At 42.0% G+C, this 22,163-nt stretch overlaps 1 protein-coding gene across 11 annotated transcripts in view; it reads right to left on the reverse strand.

The window, feature by feature from the left end:
* IQCH (IQ motif containing H) overlaps positions 1 to 22,163 on the reverse strand; it is a 57,224-nt gene that overhangs the window by 17,831 nt on the left and 17,230 nt on the right. For 10 of the 11 annotated variants that reach the window (XR_001877269.1, XR_001877270.1, XR_001877272.1 and 7 more), the window contains 5 exons: positions 20,162 to 20,337; positions 16,675 to 16,947; positions 14,648 to 14,839; positions 2,098 to 2,218; positions 181 to 467 (listed from right to left, as the gene is read on the reverse strand). Coding sequence is in view for 2 of the 11 variants with exons in the window: in XM_017830330.1 (XP_017685819.1) it covers positions 181 to 467; positions 2,098 to 2,218; positions 14,648 to 14,839; positions 16,675 to 16,947; positions 20,162 to 20,337 (1,049 nt within the window). In the remaining 9 variants the exon portion in view is untranslated. The remainder of the gene's footprint in view (positions 1 to 180; positions 468 to 2,097; positions 2,219 to 14,647; positions 14,840 to 16,674; positions 16,948 to 20,161; positions 20,338 to 22,163) is intronic. The other variant, XR_001877271.1, reaches the window with a different exon arrangement.

Raw genomic sequence — 22,163 nt, forward strand, 5'->3', positions numbered from 1 at the left:
GAAAAACAAGGAGATGCATCAGGTCTAAATGTTATGCTGTTTTTAGAGCACCCACGTTCTCCCTCCCATCCAAAAGCTTGGAAATACAGTTTGCTGCAAAGGGCAAAGCTTTGTCCTGGTTGGAATTCCCCAGGAAAACTGACATTCCTTGATCTCAGGGAACAGTGTGAAGTAACTCACCTGCTGCTCCATGGTTTGGGGATGGGTGAAAGCCACGAAGTCAACAGAGAAGTAGCCAAGCACCCCTTTAGATCTACAGGTGTCCCCGATTCTCCAGCAGAGCGAGTTGAGAACCGCTGGATCCACGGAGCGCTGTGGGATGGAGCTCCCAGAGGATCTGAAGGGCCCCTCAGCGTGGAGCTGGTCCCCAGAGGACACGATCCTGATCTCTCCTGTTGGCTCTATCAGCAGATCCACCGTCAGGGTGGTGACAGTGCTGGAGGGCGGGAAGGCTTCGATAACTCCACCTGGGAAGAAATGGAATAGCTGAACATGAGCCAGAGTGTGCCCAGGTGGCCAAGAGGGCCAATGGATCCTGGCCTGGATCAGGAACAGTGTGGCCAACAGGTCCAAGGAAGTGATTCTTCCCCTGGACTCAGCACTGGTGAGGCCACCCCTGGAGTGCTGTGTCCAGTTCTGGGCCCTCAGCTCAGGAAGGACATGGAGGGGCTGGAGCAGGTCCAGAGGAGAGCAACGAGGCTGGGGAAGGGACTGGAGCACAAGTGCTGTGAGGAGAGGCTGAGGGAGCTGGGGGGGCTCAGCCTGGAGAAGAGGAGGCTCAGGGGAGACCTCCTCACTCTCTGCAACTCCCTGACAGGAGGGGGGAGCCGGGGGGGGTTGGTCTCTTTTCCCAGGCAACTCTCAGCAAGACAAGAGGGCTCGGTCTTCAGCTGTGCCAGGGGAGGTTTAGGTTGGACATTCGAAAGAATTTCTTTGCAGAGAGTGCTCAGCCATTGGAATGGGCTGCCCAGGGAAGGGGTGGATTCTCCGTCCCTGGAGGTTTTTAGGATAAGACTGGATGTGCCATCAGTGCCATGGGCTGGGAACCACGGCGGGGTTGGATCAAGGGTTGGACTTGATGATCTCAGAGGTCCCTTCCAACCCAACTGAGTCTATGATTCTATGAACTTGGGAGCAAATCCACAAGTCAGAGTGCACAAAGTGAAGGCACCAGCTCCTTCTGTGCTCAGGCACTGCAGGGATACAGCAAGGAAATGAATGGAATGGGAACAGCAGAGCTCCAGTGGATCTCTTGGAGGAGAAAGGAGACACCTCATCTACCATTGCACTGTAGAGTTCAACCAGTGGCTTTTCAGTTCCGCTTCCCAACTGGATATATCCCATATCTGACTGGAGCAACATGTTCTGGGGTAGTGTGAGTGAATCCAGCTAAACACCAGGCCCAGAACAGCTGGAAAATACAACGTTGGGATCTTGGGGGAAGTGGTGTCTCCTGCTGTGAACTAATCCTGGAGACTCCCATCCATAGGATGGTCTCAGATAAGAGCCTGCCCTGTGGTATTCATCCACATGAAGAATTTGGTGTAGATTTGACAACTTCCAGCATGGTTTTCCACAGGAAAATCACAAAGAAAACCACTTGGCATTCTGGATTTCCCTTTTTATTGCACGTGATGCCAGAGTTCATCTAGTCAGGATGAACTACTGTGTAATGAAATTGGTACTAGATGTGTTAACTAAAAACACTTTCAAAGCTTTGACTCATTCTTGTCTCTTCCACAGATAAAGAAGTGCATGAAATTTCTATATGAAATATTCTCTTTCTGCTGGAATTCCCTAAAGCCCTTTCCCAACCAGCCTTTAGTACAACACCCAAAGATAAAGGAATTGGTGCTTATGGATTCAGAATCACGTGAGAAAGGTAATCCAGGATTAATATAAGTTCAAAGCTTGGATAGGATATGTGAATGATAGAACAGTGGCCTATAATTCATTGGTAAATGAACATTTGAAGCATAATGGAGAAATAAAAGGAGATAAATATTTAAATGGGCCCGAGATTAACAAGAATATGGCATACAATATGGTATAATTACTCCTTATAACACTTCACAGCGACTTTGCAGTCTTATTTACCTTGAGTGAGGAATGTTTGGAGGAATTTTTCCCATGTAGGGAATCGTTTCTCATTGACTGGCTGTACGTGCTGTGCTAAAAGGCCCGGCAGCTCCTGGGAGATCTTCACCAAAGCCAGCTCCTGCAGAAACAAATTAAATAGAACCACAAGCAATTTTACTACAGAAATGAAAACTGCTTGTGGGGTGATTAAAAACCAGGCCTCCAACAGGCTAAAAAAAAAAAAAAAAATGTGGTTACTGTTTACCCACAGTCAGGAAGCCTTTTTTAATTTTTGTGCTTACTCCTCTTCCTTCCTGCAGGAACGTGTCCTTCTCTGAGAGGCAATCCCCCCCTCAGCACAGCAGCTCTTGCATTATAATTTATATCAATAATTGGATCTGGCAAGTGAAAATGCCAAGTACTTGGTAACTGCTTGGGATCAATAGCAGCAGTCAATAACTTCTGCATTGCTTGTATTTTGAGGCAGCATATTGAAATAGTCACATGTGCCAGCCATAGTTGTACTAGTTCTATGGTTAAGCTCTTATATCAACCCGAACACTCTTTAGTTAAATAAATAACCTTTTCCACTCTGTAAACTAGCTGCACCAAATTCCCAAGTGTGTATGTGCCTCTGTCTTTGGCAGAATTTGATTAGTCATTCCATAACTAAACCAGCTTTTTTCCTGGTTTTAAATTCTTTGTTCACACACACACAAACACACAAAGCAACCCCATTAAATACAGAAAGTAACATTGCTTTTACTGTTCCCAATGTCCCAGAGTACACAAGCATATAAAGTGCAAGGACCTTGACTCCATTGCTTCAGGCTCCTTTTCTTGCTGCTTCATGAGCCTCCTCCTGCTTCCCCTGGGGCTCTTGGCTTCTGTTTTACACCCTCTCTCCTCAGCACCCTGGGCTCCAGCAGATGACCAACCCTTCTCTGATCCTGACAATGTCCTAAGCCACAACCATTTTATCTTGAGCTCTGGAGGAAGGGGATAAAACTTTATGGCTGCCAGCTAAGAATAGGAAATAAAACATTAAAGTTATTTTTCCAGAGCAGTGAGTTTGAAGAGATGGGCTTTGTCCTGGCGTGACGTAACCAAAACTACAAATTCAAACTCAGCTTCCTGGGATTTATTTACCAGAATGAGGAGGATGGACCAATTATTAGAATCACAGGATGGTTTGGGCTGGAAGGATCTTAAAGCTCATCCTGTTCACCCCCTGCCAAGGGCAGGGATATCTTCCACTATCCCAGGTTGCTCCAAGTTCATCCACTCTGGCCTTGAAGACTTCCAGGGATGGGGCAGCCACAGTCTTGCAGGGTAACTGGGCAATTAGGGATCACCTTTGTGTACAAGATGGATACCCCTTGTTCCTGACTGCAGTCTGAAGGAGACTCCAGGAAAAGGATTTTCTGTCTGTCCAGTCACAAATGGGGGACAATTCCTGTCCTTACCTCACAAGGAATTGAGGAAAAAAATGCCTTAAAAATATTAAAAGGCTTAGAAAACAATGCTGATCTGGGCTATGTGGGCTCCTCTCATACAACAAGGAGAAAAGTGTGTTGTTGACTTTAAACATCTCAGAAAAAAATGTTAAAAATGGGTTTAAGTCAGTATATCAGTACACTAAGCAGCACAACCTCATGGCAAAAACAAAGGAGCACATCAAACATGAGATCCAAGCTCAGAATTTACCCACCTTCAGGTTTTTCACTGCTCATTTCCTTATGATCTGTAAGGAATTTAGGGTTTGGATGGCTCGGCTGACTGACACAGCAGAGCAGTGAGCAAATATCAGTTGGCCTTGCCTTGGTTTGTATTTGTGTTGAATTATTGCTGAGCCAACAAGTCACAGGCTGAGGTGGTTCATCACTTGGTGGGAATAAATGTGGCTTTGGAGAGGGATGTGAGCCATGATGGATGTCAGGGAATTGCTGCCCCACAAATCAGTCTGCAGCTGGCAGTGCCTTCAGAGATACCTCTGTCACTCCCAGCCTCAGCCCTGAGATCTGATGACTTTGGGGTTTGGGCAATTTAAACAGAAATATAAAAACAAACCAAGAGAGAGGTGTGCAATGGCTGCCTGAAAGCTTTTGATAAATTACAGGGGGGGAAAAAAGAAATGGTGGATATGTAGAAGCATTTGGGAATGCTGTGACCAAGCTTGTGTAAGTGACATTAAACTAAGAGCAGGTGCAGTGGGACAACTCTCCTTTTCAACCATTCTGAGCTGTATCTCCTTTCAGACAGTGTTGTTTTGGAGGATCACACATAGAGGTGGAAGAGAGTTCCCTAAACTGGGTACAAAATCAAGCAGAACTTCCAAATTTTGGAGTGTACCCAAGGCCTGGCTAACCTGGCTCACTGCTGGAGGCTGCTGGTAAGACACACACTCCATTCACCTCATCTACACCTCCAGTAACCTCCTGTGCTGCTGCTCTCAGCTCACATGATGGACATTAGACAGGTAAGACTGCTGTGGCACCTCCTCCACAGGCCCAGTGTTGCTTGAACAATGTCCAACAGCATTTCCCAGGGATTTGAACACAGGCTGAACTCAGGAGGTCTGTTGGGTGCAAAGTGCTCAGCTCAGGAGCCAAACCATGGAATGGTTTGGGGTGGAAGGGACCTTAGAAATCATCCAGTGCCACCCCCTGCCATGGGCAGGGCCACCTTCCACTAGCCCAGGTGGCTCCAAGCCCCGTCCAGCCTGGCCTTGGACACTCACAGGGATGGGCAGCCACAAGATCTCACCGACAGCACCTTGCACTTGTGACTGTGAAGGATCTGAGCAGCCAAAGCAGCCTGACAGAAAGCAAACAGGATTTTAAAGAAATAACCAATCCAAGCAAATCTGAAAAACATCCCTGTGAGCTCCAGCCCAACGTGACAGTGCCTTGGACAAGCAATGCCTGGATAATCAGGGAGTCGGGAACTGCTCTTTAAGGATCAGCACCTGGAATTCTAGTTGGAGGTTTTTTGCAACTGTAAGCTCTAAAAAGGTAATAATCCTGATTATAGGGAGTTTTAGTAGGCAAATTCAAGCCTGGATCCAACACTGACTCGTGAAGTCAAACCCTTTTAAAAGGAGGAGTGCTTGGCTGGCTAATTCCATTTAAATTGCAGGGTATCTCCAGCAGAGCTTACCAATGTTTTAGCTCTTGGTGTGGTCCAAAACAATCCAGGATCACAGGCTCAACAGAAACTGGGAGCATTTGTTCAAATCTTTCAGCTGATGTTTCTTAGTACCAGTAAAAAGCAGCAACCCAAGTACTGTTTATGCCTTGTAAAAATCTTCAGATCTTTAAATTATCCAAATTGGTTTTGCACCTTTTTATAACAATGAACAAGTATGAAAGAGGAAAAAAAAATACACCTTTTTCCCACTAAATATAAAATAATTTCTCACCCTTCTGCAAGCTGAATTTCAAAAGGCTTTCTTAGAATAGCAGTTGCAACAAAAAATTAAGATCAAATGTGGCAGATGTTGAAGGCACTGGTAGGAAATCTGCTGGAGACAGATCAGGCAGCAAAGAAAAGCCTGTTGAGAAGAGAAAAGAAGTAAATAAATAGGAAGAAGAAATACACTTAGAAATAGGAAGAAAGACCTAGGGACAGAAAGAGGCTGCAGAGCAGGAGAAAGCATGACAAAGACCCAGGGCTTTTTAGCTAAAAATCAGATTGAAAGGAAATTATTTAGACCTTGCAAGCAAATAGAGTGAAGAAAGTAACTCCAAATAAGTAAAGCTGAGTGGGCCAGAGAGGAATGAAACCAGCAGAGATCCTGAGTGATACAAACTGCCACAGCTCTGCTGAAGTCAATGAAGCCATGGCAATTTATGCCACTTGGATGGCACTATGACAATTCCTACCATTTACAAGTAAATCCTTTCTGCCGCGATCAGTGGAGCTGGGATAACTTATTCCAGCTGCCTTGATGGGAATTGGTCCAGCCCAGCTTATTCTGATATCCTCAGTGACACCAGCAAATGTGGGAGAGCCCAGTAACTGCTTCTGACCGTCCAAATATCCTTCATTATTTCCTATTTTGCAAATTAAACCGATTTGATACTTTTTTTCCTAATTCAGATAGGTACACGCTGGCCAGAAACACAATTTACAGCAGCGAGCAGAACAATGAGAGAAGTTTATAAAAATGGAAATGGTTTTGGAAGCGACACACTGAACACCCTCTATCTGCTTAAAGTTTGCCACCTGATTTAAAGCCCAGGCATCTCGTCGTTAGCTGCAAATTTTAAAATTAAAAAGTGCCAATTTTGCCTTTGCACGAGCCGGGAAAGGGCGTTCGGAGCGAAGGTACCATCATGTAAAACAGCCGTCATTACCCAGCCACACAAATGTTTTTCCTATGTAAAATTGCTTTGTAAAATATTTGCTCCATCTGCTGAAAGGAGCAAAGACAATTTTCCCTGATAGCTAATGGGCCATTTCAGCTGCCTGGCAAACGGGGCTGCCACTGGCATTAAGGGGAATGGTGGGAGCAGCGCACAGAATTCCGCTCTTCACCGGGATTATCTCCGAGCGCCTCCGCGGAGCTCGGCCCTTCCTTCCCTGCGGGGCTGGACACGGGGCCGGGGTCGCTCCGGCTCCGGGGGCTTTTTGTGGGGCTGAGGCACATCTGCCACGCTTCAATCCAGCAGCACAAAACAGCCTCTTCCCGTGACTACGAGAACAAGGAGCTCAGTTCCCTTTCAACTTTGCAGCACTTAAACTGCTGTTCCTTTTTTCACACCACATGGGGCCGCGGGTTTCTCGGCTGGCTCACGCTGTCACTCCGCTCGCTGAGGATTTCAATATATAAAGATCAAGCACTTCTTTTAATTCTAAATTCAGCCACACACACACAAAAAAACCCCCCACAACCCCTCCCCCGTGCCCCGGTCCAAACCCTCTCCCAATTGCTCCTTTCATTGTGCACTTTCCTATTTACCATCCATTGAAAAGCACATGTTTTACATTGTGCCCTGAACTACTCCAACATCTGCTAACAGACCAATAAAAAATAAATAAACCAGGATTGTTTAGGACGAGAGATCCTTCCCATTTCCTCGGAACACTCCTAAACTGGCAGCACAATATGCTCCCAGATCCCTGTTCAGCTTGGAGAACAATATATGCAGGGAAATCAAATATCAAATCACTGCAGCCTGTGCTGCCAAAAATCAGCAACAAAAAGGATCCTGAAAGGGCTATGAACTTCTCAAAGAATTCTGCATTTTTATGTACAGCATGTTAATTTGAAATTAGTATAATCTTAGTCATTAGTTTGCTATTTTAATCCAAAAAATCCACTTGCATTGCTGGTTTATGCATAAAAATGTGCCTCGTGCGAGGTGCAGCTTCTGCATTTTCCAGGTTCCCCACATCTCCCTTCAGAGCAAAGAAAACAATTATCGTGCTCTTCAAAAATCTCTCTTTAAAAAACCCAATCATATATTTATTTCAAATGCAGCATTTGTAGGTTCAGGACATTAGGAAGTTAACCCTCATACAAAAAAAAAAAAAAAGTAATATTTGAAGGCATCTTTTCTCTATTTTAATGAGATCTCTGCAAATGCACAAACAACTCGGATGCCCTCAGATTAATATTGTTTTCCCAATTAATTTAGTTTTAATCTGCATAAATTTAGTGCACTTTTGCGACTTGCCCTCCTGTCTGGCTTGTATCTCTACAGAAAGGATTCTAATGAATTCCAAAAAACGTGATTTCAGAAAGAAGAAAAGCATCATATAGAAAACCCACAGTCACTTCCCAGGAATTTTATGGCAATTGCTGTAATGCTACAGGAATTGTCAGACAAAACCTGCATTGTGTTCCACAAACAACACACACTTCAACTCCTTTTATTCCCAGAGTTGCCTATGTGTTACTTTTTGGATTTTAGCAAAACAAACATTTTTAAAATAATCCAAGCAGGCACTTTATTGGCTGCGACAACATTACCACATTTCAGATTTCTTTAGTGCTCTTGCTTTATCCTCTCCTTCCACGCTGTTATTGCTACAAACTGGCACTTAAATTCAATTGATTCAAAATATTCTGGATCCATATGGCCTCAAACCCCGGAGCTGGAGTTCTGATATTGCCTCACTGCTGTTTTCTAGCATTTGCCTCTCCTCCAGTCCCCAGATGGTGGAAGTAACATTTAAACCTCCTTTCCTCTGCCTTGTACAATAGACCTTGGCACCATTTCAACTGTTTACTCCGGTAATTAACAGCACTGATACCACAACAATTACAACTCCTACAATCTTCCCACAATAATGCTATGAATTAGTGAGAGCTAATGGCTGGAAGGTATAGTGGTTCCAGACTGCGAGATGTGTGTGTTTTTAGGATAAAATAAAAGGTACGAGCAGCACGCTCGCGGTACACAATGATTACCTAGTAATTAGTTTACACAAAGCTTCCTATTTAATGGCAAAACGCTGTAATTAACGCGTGACAGAAAATCAAAGGGTACTTTGTAAGCATATGAAAAATTAACACTGCAGGCCTATAGCTTTATGTACTGATTAGGAGCAGATTAAATCAATAGGACACAGCCCAACTGCTGCAGAGCCGATGGGTGCGGGCTGGGAACGGGGACCGGGGCTTCAGTTTAACCAAGGGACACAACTCTGATTTATTTTACCTCAGATTTGAGAGTCATCTGATTCTATTTATTTTAATGACTTATTTTACCTCAGATTTCAGAATCATCTGATTCTCTCTATTCCAATCACCTATTTTACCTCAGAGATTTGAGAGTCACCTGATTCTCTCTATTCTAATCCCCAATTTTACCTCAGATTTGAGAATCACCCGATTCTCTCTATTCCAATCCCTATTTTACCTCAGATTTGAGAATCGCCTGATTCTATTTATTTTAATGACTTATTTTACATCAGATTTGAGAATCACCCGATTCTCTCTATTCTTATCCCCAATTTTACCTGATTTGAGAATCACCTAATTCTACTTATTTTAATCCCCTATTTTACGTCAGAGATTTGAAAATCAACTGATTCTACTTATTTTAATCCCCAGTTTTACCTCAGATTTGAGAGTCACCTGATTCTCTCTATTCCAATCACCTACTTCACATCAGATTTGAGAATCACCTGAATCTATTTTAATCTCCTATTTTACCTCAGATTTGAAAATCACCTGATTCTATTTATTCTAATCCCCTATTTTACCTCAGATTTGAGAATCAACTGATTTTATTCTAATCACCTATTTTACCTCAGATTTGAGTCACCTGATTCTCTCTATTCCAATCCCCTATTTTGCCTCAAAGATTTGAGAATCAATTGATTTTATTTATTTTAATCACCTATTTTACCTCAGAGATTTGAGAATCACCTGATTCTATCTGGATATTCTAATCCCCAATTTTACCTCAGATTTGAAAATCACCTGATTCTATTTATTTTAATCCCCAATTTCACTTCAGATTTGAGAGTCACCTGATTCTCTCTCTTCCAATCCCCTGGGAAGAGATTTGACAATCACCTGATTCTATTGATTTTAATCCCCTATTTTACCTCAGATTTGAGAATCACCAGAAACAACATCATGGCAGACACACGGATATAATTAATAAACAAAGAGAACTCCAGACAACGAATATTTCACTTATTTAGGATGGAGTGTTCACACTACAAAACAACCTGCAGCTCTATTTTTTTACACAATCAATCTCTTTCTGAAGTTCAGGACACTGGGATGTTAATCCTTATACCAAAAAAAAAAAGCAATATTTGAAGGCATCTTTTCTGTGTTTTAATAAGTTCTCTGCAAATGCACAAACAATTCTGATGCCCTCAGATTAATATTATTTTCTCAATTAATTTAGTTGCAATCTCTTTAAGTTTAGTGCACTTTTGTGACTTGCTCTCCTTTCTGGCCTGTATCTCTAAAGAAAGGATTCTAATGAAGTCCAAAAATGTGATTTCAGAAAGAAAAAAAAAATTTTCTTTGGGTTCTTTTTCTTCTCCTCTTAAACAGGGTATCAGTTAAAAGAAATGTTAAAAACCTGTCAAAATGCTGTAAATGCATTTTCTGTAGATCTGTCAGAGTTTCTGGCCCTCTTCAGGCTGGAAAAATACCACACCTGCAATTCCATGTGTACAAAAGAGTCCTTAAGAACTCCCTGGGGAGGCTTTAGGTATTACATTAAGATCAATTTTAAAAAAGAAATCAGGAAAAAAAAGCAGTGTTAGAAGCTCTACTGTGTTCAGAGAAGGTCAGGAAGGAGTGTGCTGGCAGTGCCATATTTCTAAAATGACATTTTTGGTGGTACTTTGGTTGGTTTTATTCTGACCTGCTGGCAAACAAATACTCTGAATTCCTTAACTCAGGAAAGAAACAGGATGTGGGATGGAAGCTTCAGTTTTCTTAGAGTGCATGGAACTCATTCTAGGAAATAATCTGCTCCCCACTATTCCTGGTTTCCAGGTAATCCCGAAGTTTCCCTATTATTTATTGGAGGACTTTCAAAAGCTGAGTAAAAATGTTTTATTTAAAAGGCACAGTCAGCATTTTGCATTACTATTTTCCAATAGCAATCCCTGCAAAATCCTGCAACCAGCATCCAAATGTTTGCTCAGACTAAAAGTTGCATTTTCTGTATTTGTCATCTTTTGAAAAGATTTTGATTTCCTCATTTTAGTGAATTAACCAAATTATAAGGAGAAGGAACAGAGACAAACCCCTGAATGAGATTCAAACACTCCCACTTCTAACAGGGGCTGTCCAAGGACATTAAATCACTTTTTTTTTTTTCTATAACAGATACTTAATGGAGAATTTTGAAATGGTTGTGTAGCTATGGCCAATCATAATGGCTTATTGAGAGAGTATTTGTTGCTTGTTTTTCTGTGTCTTGTTCTATTCTTGGGTTTTCAGCTCTTCTTTATATTTTTTGTCTCCAGCATGATCTGGAGACTTTAGATTTATCTTTAGACTTGCTGCAGATAAACTCACATCCTGTTGCTGGTCCTGGTGGTTAATTAAGTCACAGTGTAATAAAAGATAACTCTAAAATTAATTTCAGTAGTGATTTATCCAGTGATTTACTATTTAGAGTTCTATAGTTATACAAGAGGATGGGATGCTGCACAGTCCTGTATTATTTGATGTAAAAGGGGAATTTTTAAAAGAAGAAAAAAGCAAGATTAACAGGAAAGTGATGTTGTCTTTCCTGTAATCATTCCTCTACTAGGGAAGAGGAATCTGGGAGCTGGAGGTGACATTTTGAGTCCCAAAATTCGGAATATTCAGGGAAGCATAAGAACAGAGCAATCATATCCACTCCTCAGACACTCACCCAGCCTCAACCACTGGCAGCTCAGAATCCCTCTAAGCCAGACACTGTCAGCAATAACAATTAATGATTTTCCATGACTTTATAGTCTCCCAGCAAGGGTCCACATAAGTTTAGGTGAGATTTCCCAAAAACTGAAGTGCTGACTCTCAACAAGAGCAAAATGCCCAGCTTCTTACACACTCTGGAACAGCACATATTAATAGTTATCATGGATATCTTTGTCTAGATATTTCAAAAAATTATTTGCTTACTCTTACAGCAGCAAAACCAATTTTGCTGCTACACATGGACTAAGTGAAGCTTGACTTGGTACAGGAGAGGTTGGAAAATCATTTTAGAATGGCAGAAGAGCACTTTACATGCATATGTAAAAAATGCATTTATTTGCTCCTTACAACAGTTGTTCACAGGACAGGATACAATTAAACTGCTGAGGAGCCTCAGTACTCACTGATCTCTTTGCACAGAACTAGGGCCAGATCCTGATATTCTTTTCCACACTGGAAAATATCTCCACAACCAACCTCACAACTGCCAAACGTGCACTCGTGGAGGCAGCAGTTCCCTGGATGTTGAATATCCTTGGATTCTGGGCCTCAGGATGAATTTTTTTATGTGCTGACAGATTTCAGCAGTGCACAGTGAGCTGATGGACTTCCAGAGACATTCATGTAGTTTATGAATTCAACCCTTTATGCAGTTGCAAATTAATTGTTCAGATAACTCAGAGGCTGCATTAAGTTAACAAGGTGAAACCCATCCATAACCCTGCCCTGCACTTGGCTTTGCCCAACGTGCTATTTGAAATGAGGACTCTAAAATCAGCTTCATTTTCAGCTGGAAGAGATTTTGCCACAGTTCAAACTCGCAAAGTACATTATTTTTAATCTGTTGCCTGCTACATGCCACTGAGGAAAATCTGGGTATCGTGTCTTAAACTGCTATGCAAATGATGCTATTTGTAAGTATTAACATAATTTAGTGCTCACAGTCATATTCTCATTTCTAATAATTCTACCAGAATGGAGAGGCTTTTCACTGTACTCCTTGCCTGCAGGATAGTCTTTCATCAAGAAGCTGAATTTTTTAATAACCTGCCAGCACACATTTTGTGTGTGGCAGCCGACGCCGGTGACACGACGTCTTCATTATCAAAAGGAACAGGTCTCCCCACTGCAACAGGACATTAAAGCATTCCTGTGCTCACAAACTGCTGCTTTGATGTTGAAATGTGTATCATTACTACGGTGTTCCTTAACAAAGGAGGATTTTAATCCCCTGCTCTCGATGGTGAGGCTCAGGAGAGATGCAGTTCATTGTATCCAAAAGGTCTCCTGCGCTACAAAAAGAGGGTAAACGAGGGAGGCAGGAAAATGTGAACACACCTACTCAAGATGTTCAGAACAGCAGCACTTTAGAGTCATGGAATCATGGAATGATTCGGGTTGGGAGGGGTCTTAAAGATCATCTCATTCCACCCCAGGCCATGGGCAGGGACACCTTCCACTAGCCTGGGTTGCTCTGAGTTCATCCGACCTGGCCTTGGACACTTCCAGGGATGGGGCAGCCACAGCTTCTCTGGGCAACACTTTGCCAAAGTCCACTCTAATCCTGGGTTGGATTTCTGGAAGCTTTCCTGCTGACTCCAGGAAATTAGATGAAATTTATTATTCCATATGTATTTCCCAACTTCCAACACGGGTTTATGTTTAAGGGGGTGGTTAATGGGTGGATTCCTGGTTGCATCAAAGCTTAAGGTCACTGGAGTATAAAGGGAAACCAAAGAAAGGTTGGGATCACTGTGTCCTTTATGCAGAGTCACTTAGCCAGAAAGGAATTAAAAAGGCATAGCAATGGGAATACCAGCCCTAGGGAATGCCACTTATATTGGGAATTTACACCAGCAAAGAACTAGACTTGCTGAGTCCTGTCTGCTGCCATGACTCAGGAGGTGGGAGCAGGACCTGGATATACCATCAGCTTTATATCCCAGGCAATGCTCCCACTGGGATGGCTCTCCAGGGCTCTGCTTTATCCTGCCTGACTTGCAGGGAGTGAGGGATCTTCAGCAGATTAGAAATTAGCCCTTCAGCTTTATATCATAAACTCTGCTTTATAATGGGGAATTACTTTGCAGTTGTCAAATGCAGCAGAACTGTAATCAGCACAATTTGAAATTTTAATACACAATATAATTCAATCAACCCCAAATTTCAAAACAGTTTTGATGGAATTAAAAAAATCAGAAGAGCTATAATGAGTAGTTTATGTAAATTAAACAATTTTTCTGGATACATTCCTTCTGGCTTTAAAACCATTACATTAGGAATGAATTTGGCAAGATATACAGAAATATCAAATGCTTATTGAAATTAACACATTTAAATACCAATGAATATTTAAACTACAAATAGTTCTCTGAATGCCAGAACTAATGAAGGCTGGTTTCATATGGATTTTTCTGAGGTTGAAATGTATCATCTTCCAGCCTCTCAATCCTGGGGATTCTTAGGAATCTACAAGTGCCTGAGTTCATGCTATAATGTTTCCCTCAGTTAAATATTTACAGATCTCTCTCCTTACCTAAACACCCATGAAACTTGCAGGAGTCTAATGATCTCCAAGACCTCAAGTGTTCTGTCTCATAAAGGTTTAAAAGCTATTAGTGAGGCAAAATGGACAGAAAAAATAATCCTTAGAGAAACAGATTTAAAACCAATTGGTTTGTAGGTGGCTTCAAATTAGTGTTGTTCAACTACATCCAGCTCTTTGTTCCAATAATTCCAAATTTCTATGTTTCTATGATGAAAATGGATGCTGAACTATCCTAGTTTATCATATTGTCTTTTGATAGCATTTGCTACAGATATGTTTGTAGGACTGAGGTTATAAGTCTACAATTTTAATTACAGAATTAAATAGGCTCTGCTGTCTATATACTTTCATTTCTGTGTCCTCACTTTGGATAAAAACTGTGTAAAATGTGCCCACTGTTGCATAGGAATGAAGTGTTACGACACACAAGGTATCCCACAGTTACAATGCCAGTCATTCCTTTATGTTTTGGAATATTTAAGTGTTACCTACTGCTTTGTACAAGCCAGTCTGGATTGCAATAACCAACATTTACCTTAAAATGAAGGCCCAGAGAAGAGATTTAAGTGAGGAGGACCCTCAGTGGACCATTGACACAACAACCAAGATGCTCCTTTGTTACTTACACGTGCCTGGCTCCTACTCCACCCCTCAGGGCCGTGGCTCTGCCATTCCTCCTGGAGCCAGTGGTAGCATTCCAAGTGGGAAATCACATCACAGTAGGCAGTGCCATTTCCTCCACGTTCCTCATCCATCTTCAACACCCAGCGCTGCACTTCCACGTTGTCCACGATGAGCTGGCTGAGGGCACGGATCAGCTGGGGAGCAACGACAGCACAAATGACAACATCAAACCCTTCCTCAGGCTCCCAGCTCTCAAACATTTGGACTCAAAAGTTCATTTTCTAAATATGGTTTCATTTTCTAAACATGGTTTCATTTTCTCAGAGATGCCTGTGTTGTTACAGCTGTTTGGATACGTGGTGAAAACAACCCTGGATGGTTTTTGGTGAAGGCTCCACGGCCTTCGTGCTGGAGTTGCATCCCTGTACTCTGCAGAGAGGGATTTGCCTGCCCAAGCTTCTTTGTCTGCTGAGGATCTGAGGTTTTGGATAATCAGAACCGCTCAATAAATGTTTGTGACAGGGAACAACACGGGATGGACGACACTATTTGCAAAATGGAGACAAAAATGTGCCAGAGTTTCCCACCAGCCAAAACAGCTGTGAAATTCTCCTACTGGAGAGTACATTACAAGGTTATAAATGTAGGAAGGAGTTACCAGGCAGGCTTTATAAAAATGCTAATTATTTATTTGTGTATGTACCCAGATTTAAATGGCTTTAAAATGCCTTTTGCCCAGCTGGTGCAGGATGCAATTAGCTTCTTAGAAGCTGCAAATGACTTTGAACCTGGTAAAAGTATTATCAGATCTTGGTGCATTGGCTACAGTCTTCTACATTTTACATAGTCATTTGGGGGGCTTTTGTTTCCTTCTTTTTTAGACTTAGATTTTTAAGATTGACCTAAAATACAATTACATGTGTTCCATTTGTAGCTTTTGAGAACCACATAAATGCGTTTTTCTTGATGGCTCCCCTACAGTAATGAAAAGGATCAATAATACTGTAAAGACTGCACCAATCACAAAGAATTATGTGCTATCTTTAAGTGAAAATTGAATTGTGCTTTACCATAGTGTCACCTTGCTTTGATTATTTAACCTAAAATGTCAATATTTCATACAAGGAAACAACAGAAGTAAGACTTCCCTAACCCTGTGGTGAGAACCAAAAGTCCTGTTAAATAATTTACGTGAATCAAATAAATCAAGCAGCTGTTTTTCAGGTCATTGATCATGTATTTGTTTCATCTGCCATGGAAGTTGCAATGTATTTGTGCAGCTTGGATTGTTCAGTGTTAAAGGTGATTAATAAAAAGCAAAGCAATGTGAAAAGCCTCTTGAAGAAGTAGGAATACCCACAAACCTTGGCAGTGATTATTTTCCTGCAGGAGATGTCACAACACCACGAAAGTGTTTTTAAAACATCATACTTAGACATAGCATTGCAAATTGCAACATCAGCTTAAAGAATAAAATATTGAGGCACTGCCTGCAAAATAAACGTGGAAACACAGCACAGAAAAGTCCTGTGCCCTGTAATTTTAATTTAGGGATCTTTTGTTCTTTTCTTGCTGGTCATGCCAACAAGGTCAATGAATTTAGCAACGATAGGTTGGGTACAAAGATGCTCAGCTGCAAACGTGCTCAGAGAACCTCACTTTGAACAGCTGGTTGCATAAGTGGAAGAAATTTTCCCTTCATTTTCCCAGAAATCCTTGTTCTACCTTCAGTCTCTGGTAAAACTAATTCATTGAGGCCATAACTTCACCCATGGAGCAGCAGCACAAACTTCTGCAATCACTGGACCAAACACATATATTCTCAAGACACCATGAAGAATCCCAGAGGAATTGTATTCCTTCCTGACTAGGGCACAAAGTGCATTTCATTGGTCAGTTAGAGGCAAGAAAGAACCCAGCCTCACACAAGACTTGACCAGACCCAGCGAGGCTCCAATCAACAGATAAATTATCCAGATTTGCACCCCACCAAGCGCACGTTGTCACACCCCAGGGCACGTCCTCTTACCTGCTCCCTGCTGTGGATGTCAGATTCTCCAGGAGGGGTTGGCACACAAGCACTGGCAAAAATCCTTTTACTGCCAGACTTGGTGCCGTAGAGCTGAGCCACCTCTGGCCCCGGGCCCAGCACGGGCACGTCGAGCATGTCGGCCACCGCCAGGTCATCGGCGTGGGGAACCCCCCCAACCACGTAGGCATCCCTGCTCCGGAGGAGAACCCGGAGCCTCTGCATTGTCTTGGGACTGTACTTGAGCTGAGTGGCCAGGCACATGTGATGCTGCTGGAGAAAGAGAGCATCACTCTTGTTAAAAGGTGTTTTTCCTACGCCCTGAACCTGATTCCTGCCGTTGCCCACAATAAATCCATTATTAATAGCAGGCTGGGTTATGACCCATCCTGTAGCTTAGCAGTTTAAATTGATAAAAGCTGTTGGGGTGAGGCTCCATAATCGTGCACATCTTTAGTGTGTTGGAAATGGCCTCATTGGGAATAGAACTAATTACTCCACATCTGTATTTATTTGATCCATGTGGAATTATCCTTCTGTCAGTCGGCAGAGAGGCTGGTGGCCTTTGGATAATAGTGATTCATCTCAGCAACACTCCTGGCACGGTTTAACTCTAGAGCTCCTGAAAATCAATACAAAAATTAAGAACACCCCCCACCCTCAACAGCAGGGAAAGTATTTCACATACAGTTCAGTGGTATTTTAAATGATTCCCTGAGAATAAAACACTTTGATTTACAAAAGCTTTCAGTGCTCACATTAAATTACTGGGGACATACATTTCCATTCCACTAACAACTAACCCTAAACAACTGCAGAGGACTCGAGGAGAGGGGAGGAGTTTTGTGCCTTTTTAAAGTACAAGGGTTCCAACTTTTTGCAAGGAATTTTTCATTTCTCCTAAAAAAGAAGATCCTTTGCTGAACAAGCTGCTCGTGACATATCCTATAACCTCTGAATTTAAACTAGACACTGGTCATGGCAGGTGAAGCCTCATAAATGTTTTCTATTTGCAGATATCCTAATTATCTTCCCAAAAATATAGAGGTGCACTGAGATAAGAGACACAGAGGGACGGAAAAAGGGTACAAGAGAAATCCACATGTATGGATTGTCATAAACAGTATTGTCATAAACAAAACATAATCCTAACAAGAAGCAAATCATCTCCCCACTGAGATTTCATCCAATTTAGGCCTCAGCCAGGAGGTATTCTTTTTCAGGATAGTGTAAATCCTGGATTTTCTTGGGATTTCCAGGACTGGAGAATCCAGAATATTTTCCTTCCAAGTCCTGGATGTTCCTTCACGGGGACTGAAGTATAAATCTTGATTCCATCACTAGGATGGGGATGATGCTGGAAAATGAGATGGAGGAGCCCCTGGAAGTGGGCAAAAGGAATCCCTTCTGTCTCTTCTCAGTGCTTTCTCAGAGCAAACACAGCTCCACAAAGTGCCCAAACCTCTCTGCAAAGGAGCAGACACTGCAAGGACAGGGAGGAGATCCATCAGAGAAATGGGATACTCTCCAAAATTCCAGTAGGAAAAAGGGAACCACAGAAGTTTAAGGACATTAAGAACAACAAACAAGTTTCCTGAAGCCTTTTCCCTTCCATGAGTGTTGTAACCAGGTTCTGATCTCCGTGTTTCCTGAGCACAGGGAGCTGCCCATTCCATAGGTTCCATGGCAGAGCTGTGCCATGGAGAGAAGGGGATCAATTCCCAGCCCCGGTCACTCCCTCCCTGGGGCCACGAGTGGGGATGGAGGGATGGGATTTGCTTTGTGTCTCTCAATAATGGATTTTACAGTTAATTAAGGAGTGCAGGAAACAGGCTGTAAAATCTGGTTCATTCCTGCTTTGAGAGTATGGCTGCCATGATATATGGCAGTGGGAGGGAGAGCAGGGAAAAGCAGGACCGAGGAATCCTCAGAATTCCTGCAGGACTCCCCAGAACTGAGTCAGGAGATGAACCAAAGGGCTGGTTCTTGGTTATTGTTTTGTTTGAAACTCCTCAAGATCAGAGGAGCTGCCCTTGGCATCAGCCTCCCCACGAGGAGCAAAGCCAGCACCATCCAGGTTTGATCCTCTGCTTGTGGAAAATCAGGACCATCTCTGTCTTTCCCACAGCTTTTCCTTCCATCCAGTCCCACCAAAACTGCTGGAAAACTAGACAAGACTGATTTGTGCTTCTAAAAGGAGCCTGCTAAGGTGGCCTTCAAGCCACACTTGCATTCATTAGGTATAAATGTAGATACATTAAGTGCAACAAAAGCTTTTTGTTAAATAACCCAGAGGAAAGATCCTTAAAAAGAACTTACAAAGCTCAAACTCTTCCCCAGCCAGAACTGGCAGTGAGGCCAAGGATCAGTTCTGAGCACAGATTCCTCTCCACACAGAAGATCTATCCCTTGGACACATCAGTTATTAGAAGGTAAAGAACACATGGTTCATGAAAACAAGCTAATTTGAGGATTTAGTGATTAAAATAAAGAGTCAAGGGTGAACCTCAACCTGGTATCACCCAAAACCTGGGATGGCCCATCTTCCCAGACAGAATTCACCACTAATACACCAATATTTGGTAGTTAGTACTGGAAAATGACTCTGTATCCAGAGAAAAATCAGCTACAGTTGTTAAAATGGAATTTAAAAAGAAAAAAAAAATATTAAAAACAGGAGCAGGGCTCCAAGTAAAGACCCTAAATCTGCCACAAAGTTTCACAAAAATCAAATCCCAGCTAAGACACCGTAGATTTAATATTTACAATATAAAACTATTCACTGTAAAAAGTCTTCACTGCACTGCAGCATTTTTACAAACATTGTACACAGTACATTAACTAAGGTCTCTTTTTAGATCATGTTTTAGCACATGGAGTTAAACCTGAATGGACAGGTTTGGAACTAAGATTTCTGTATTATTATGTATTATTCTGGAACCCTTCTTTCTGTATTATTGGAACTAATATTTCTGTACTACTATTTTTCTGGAACCCTTATTTCTGTATTATTGAAACTAATATTTCTGTATTATTCTGTTCAGTTCCAAACCAATATTTCTGTATTATCACCTAACTTGTTTTAAGTTCTGTTCTTTAAGAAGCTCTGCACTGGATTTAATTGCAAGAAACAGTGCAAACACAGCAATGATTGAATGCTGGGCTACCCAGAGATAAAGTTTGAGTAATAAGAATGGTTTATTGCTATGATTTGCTTAGAGATATAAATCTATCAACTTCCCAGTCCCAAGCACAGAGTCAGGAGGGACAGCAGCCTACAAATAGCCAATATAGGACTATCTCAACCAAGCCTATAAAGCTAAACCAGGATATTTATTTCCAATGCTCTAACTAGTAGTCTAATCAGTAAAGCCCTTAAACTTGCAATAATATTTCACTGATGTGTACCAGAGCGTTGCAAGTTATAAAATTTCCAATTTAATTTTACTGCATCCCTCAAGCTGTAGTAATTAGGAGACAAACTCACGGGGAAGCTGTTTATAGCTTCAGGGGTGAGAATTCTGAACCTGTCCTGCAGGTCACCCATGTCCTCGGGGTTCCCAGATCTAACAGCTGCCTGCAGACCCAGGAGTTTATTGTAATACTGCAGTAACTCCTCACTCAGAGGAAGGGGGCAGATGTAGATGACGTCCACGTTGGCATCTGAAACAAAGGGGCACAGTGTTCATTACTGGGAGAAAGGTGAACCCCATTCCCAACACAACCCTGTCGTTCTTGACGGTTTGCTAACAAACAGCTCCCCTCAAAGAGCACTGGAGATAAAAACGGGGGCTAATTCCCAAATCTTAGTGCTTTAAGTGCTTTTTCTGTGCTTCTGCATTTCTCTGAAGACAGGTCAGCAGCCCAAGGAAGGGGCTGGTTTTCAGGATTCAGTCTGCAGCACACATTGGGGGCAGGATTTGGGAAGTGTCGCAGGGGATTTCTCTGCCCGACTCACACGAACATCATGGGAATTGAGCCGCTTTAAAAATACACCCCATTAACAGCAGTAAATTATAAAACCGAGCTCTTCAGTTTAGAAAGCTGGTGAAATTGCAATTTCCTAATGCTGCCTGGATTTTCCAGGGCCTGTTCCTATTCCTGTTCCCAGAAAAGCTCACGGTGGGAAATCATTAATAACTATCGCTGGGCACGTGAATGTGCAGATCAGTCAAACACCACGGTGTGGAAATCTGCTTTTCTGCCTGGAAAACAGCTCGGGCTGAAAGACACTTAGAGGTGAGAAAACCTTTAAATAGATGCTGTTTTGGAAAATTTTAACTACTCTGCTCTGCTAAAATATTCATGTTAATAGATGGGCTAATGAATGAATGGGCCTTGTAACATCAATAGAATACACTGCAAAGAGCACTCCCAGATTGTGATCCAAAGCAGTGGGAAGTCTTTCATTGTGCACTGGGAAGTGCCAGGGAAAACTGCTATTCCATGGGAATGAATCAGCAGCAAAGCAGGGATTGGATAAGGAAAGCCTGAGCCTTATGTTGGAAAGGAATAAGAGATTCCATTCATTCTCTTAGTTTTGCTACAGAGCTGCAGGAAAACAATCCACGTTAAAAAGTAAGGCCAGAACCTCAACTGAGGTATCAAAAGTAGTGCAGAGCCCACAATCACTCTTTATATAATCCAGTTCATTACCAGATAACTTTTAAAAATAATTAAAAGAACTGTTCATCAGTCAGTACTCTCTTGCTTTTAGGCATTTCCTCATTTCATTGCACAATGAGCCTGAAAATTTACCAGCCAGGGCACAAAGTAGTTGCCAAGGAGGGCTGTGATGCTGAAGGCACTGTCAAAAATGGACAAACTCCAGTAAATTTGGTGAATAAAACGCTGCAAAACATTTTACTACTCTTAGCACTGCCCTATAAAGACAGGTACAAGTCTCCTTTGGGCACAGTGGGGCTCCAGGGACAGATTAACTCCCAGCCAGCAAAGAAATCCTCTGCTTTTCCAAAGAAAAAGAGAACCAAAGTGGTAAATCTCAGTGCTCCTCTGCCAGGCACAGGTAAAGCATCTGATTTAGATAATAATTGAGTTAATATTTCACTGCTTCCTATCTTCCTCATGGTCTGATTTACAGTAGAATCAATTTTCATGTTCACACATGAGAAAAAAATGCCTGTTTAATGTGTGACTTTGTCCCTTTAAGTTTCTATCATTTTATGGCCAAAAAATCCCCTATGTTAAAAAAACAAACAAAAAACCCCCCAAAAAACTGTACTGTGGAAAAAAACCAATATTGGTGCCCAGATAATATATAAAGGCAATTACATTATTATTTTAGGCAACTGTAAATTTCTGGCTCTAATATATTTTGGTTACAAACTTCCTAAATGGCATTTATAAAATAATAATGATACTGAAATATATATGAATCATGCAAAGTGTGTCATTCCAGGGAGCCAATGAAGTTGGTCACTGGTATATATATATAATACCCTTCCCTGCTTTGGTTAAAAGAGGACTGT

This window comes from Lepidothrix coronata, unplaced genomic scaffold, assembly GCF_001604755.1.
Source record: "Lepidothrix coronata isolate B3197 unplaced genomic scaffold, Lepidothrix_coronata-1.0 Scaffold176, whole genome shotgun sequence".
Taxonomy (NCBI): Eukaryota; Metazoa; Chordata; class Aves; order Passeriformes; family Pipridae; genus Lepidothrix; species Lepidothrix coronata.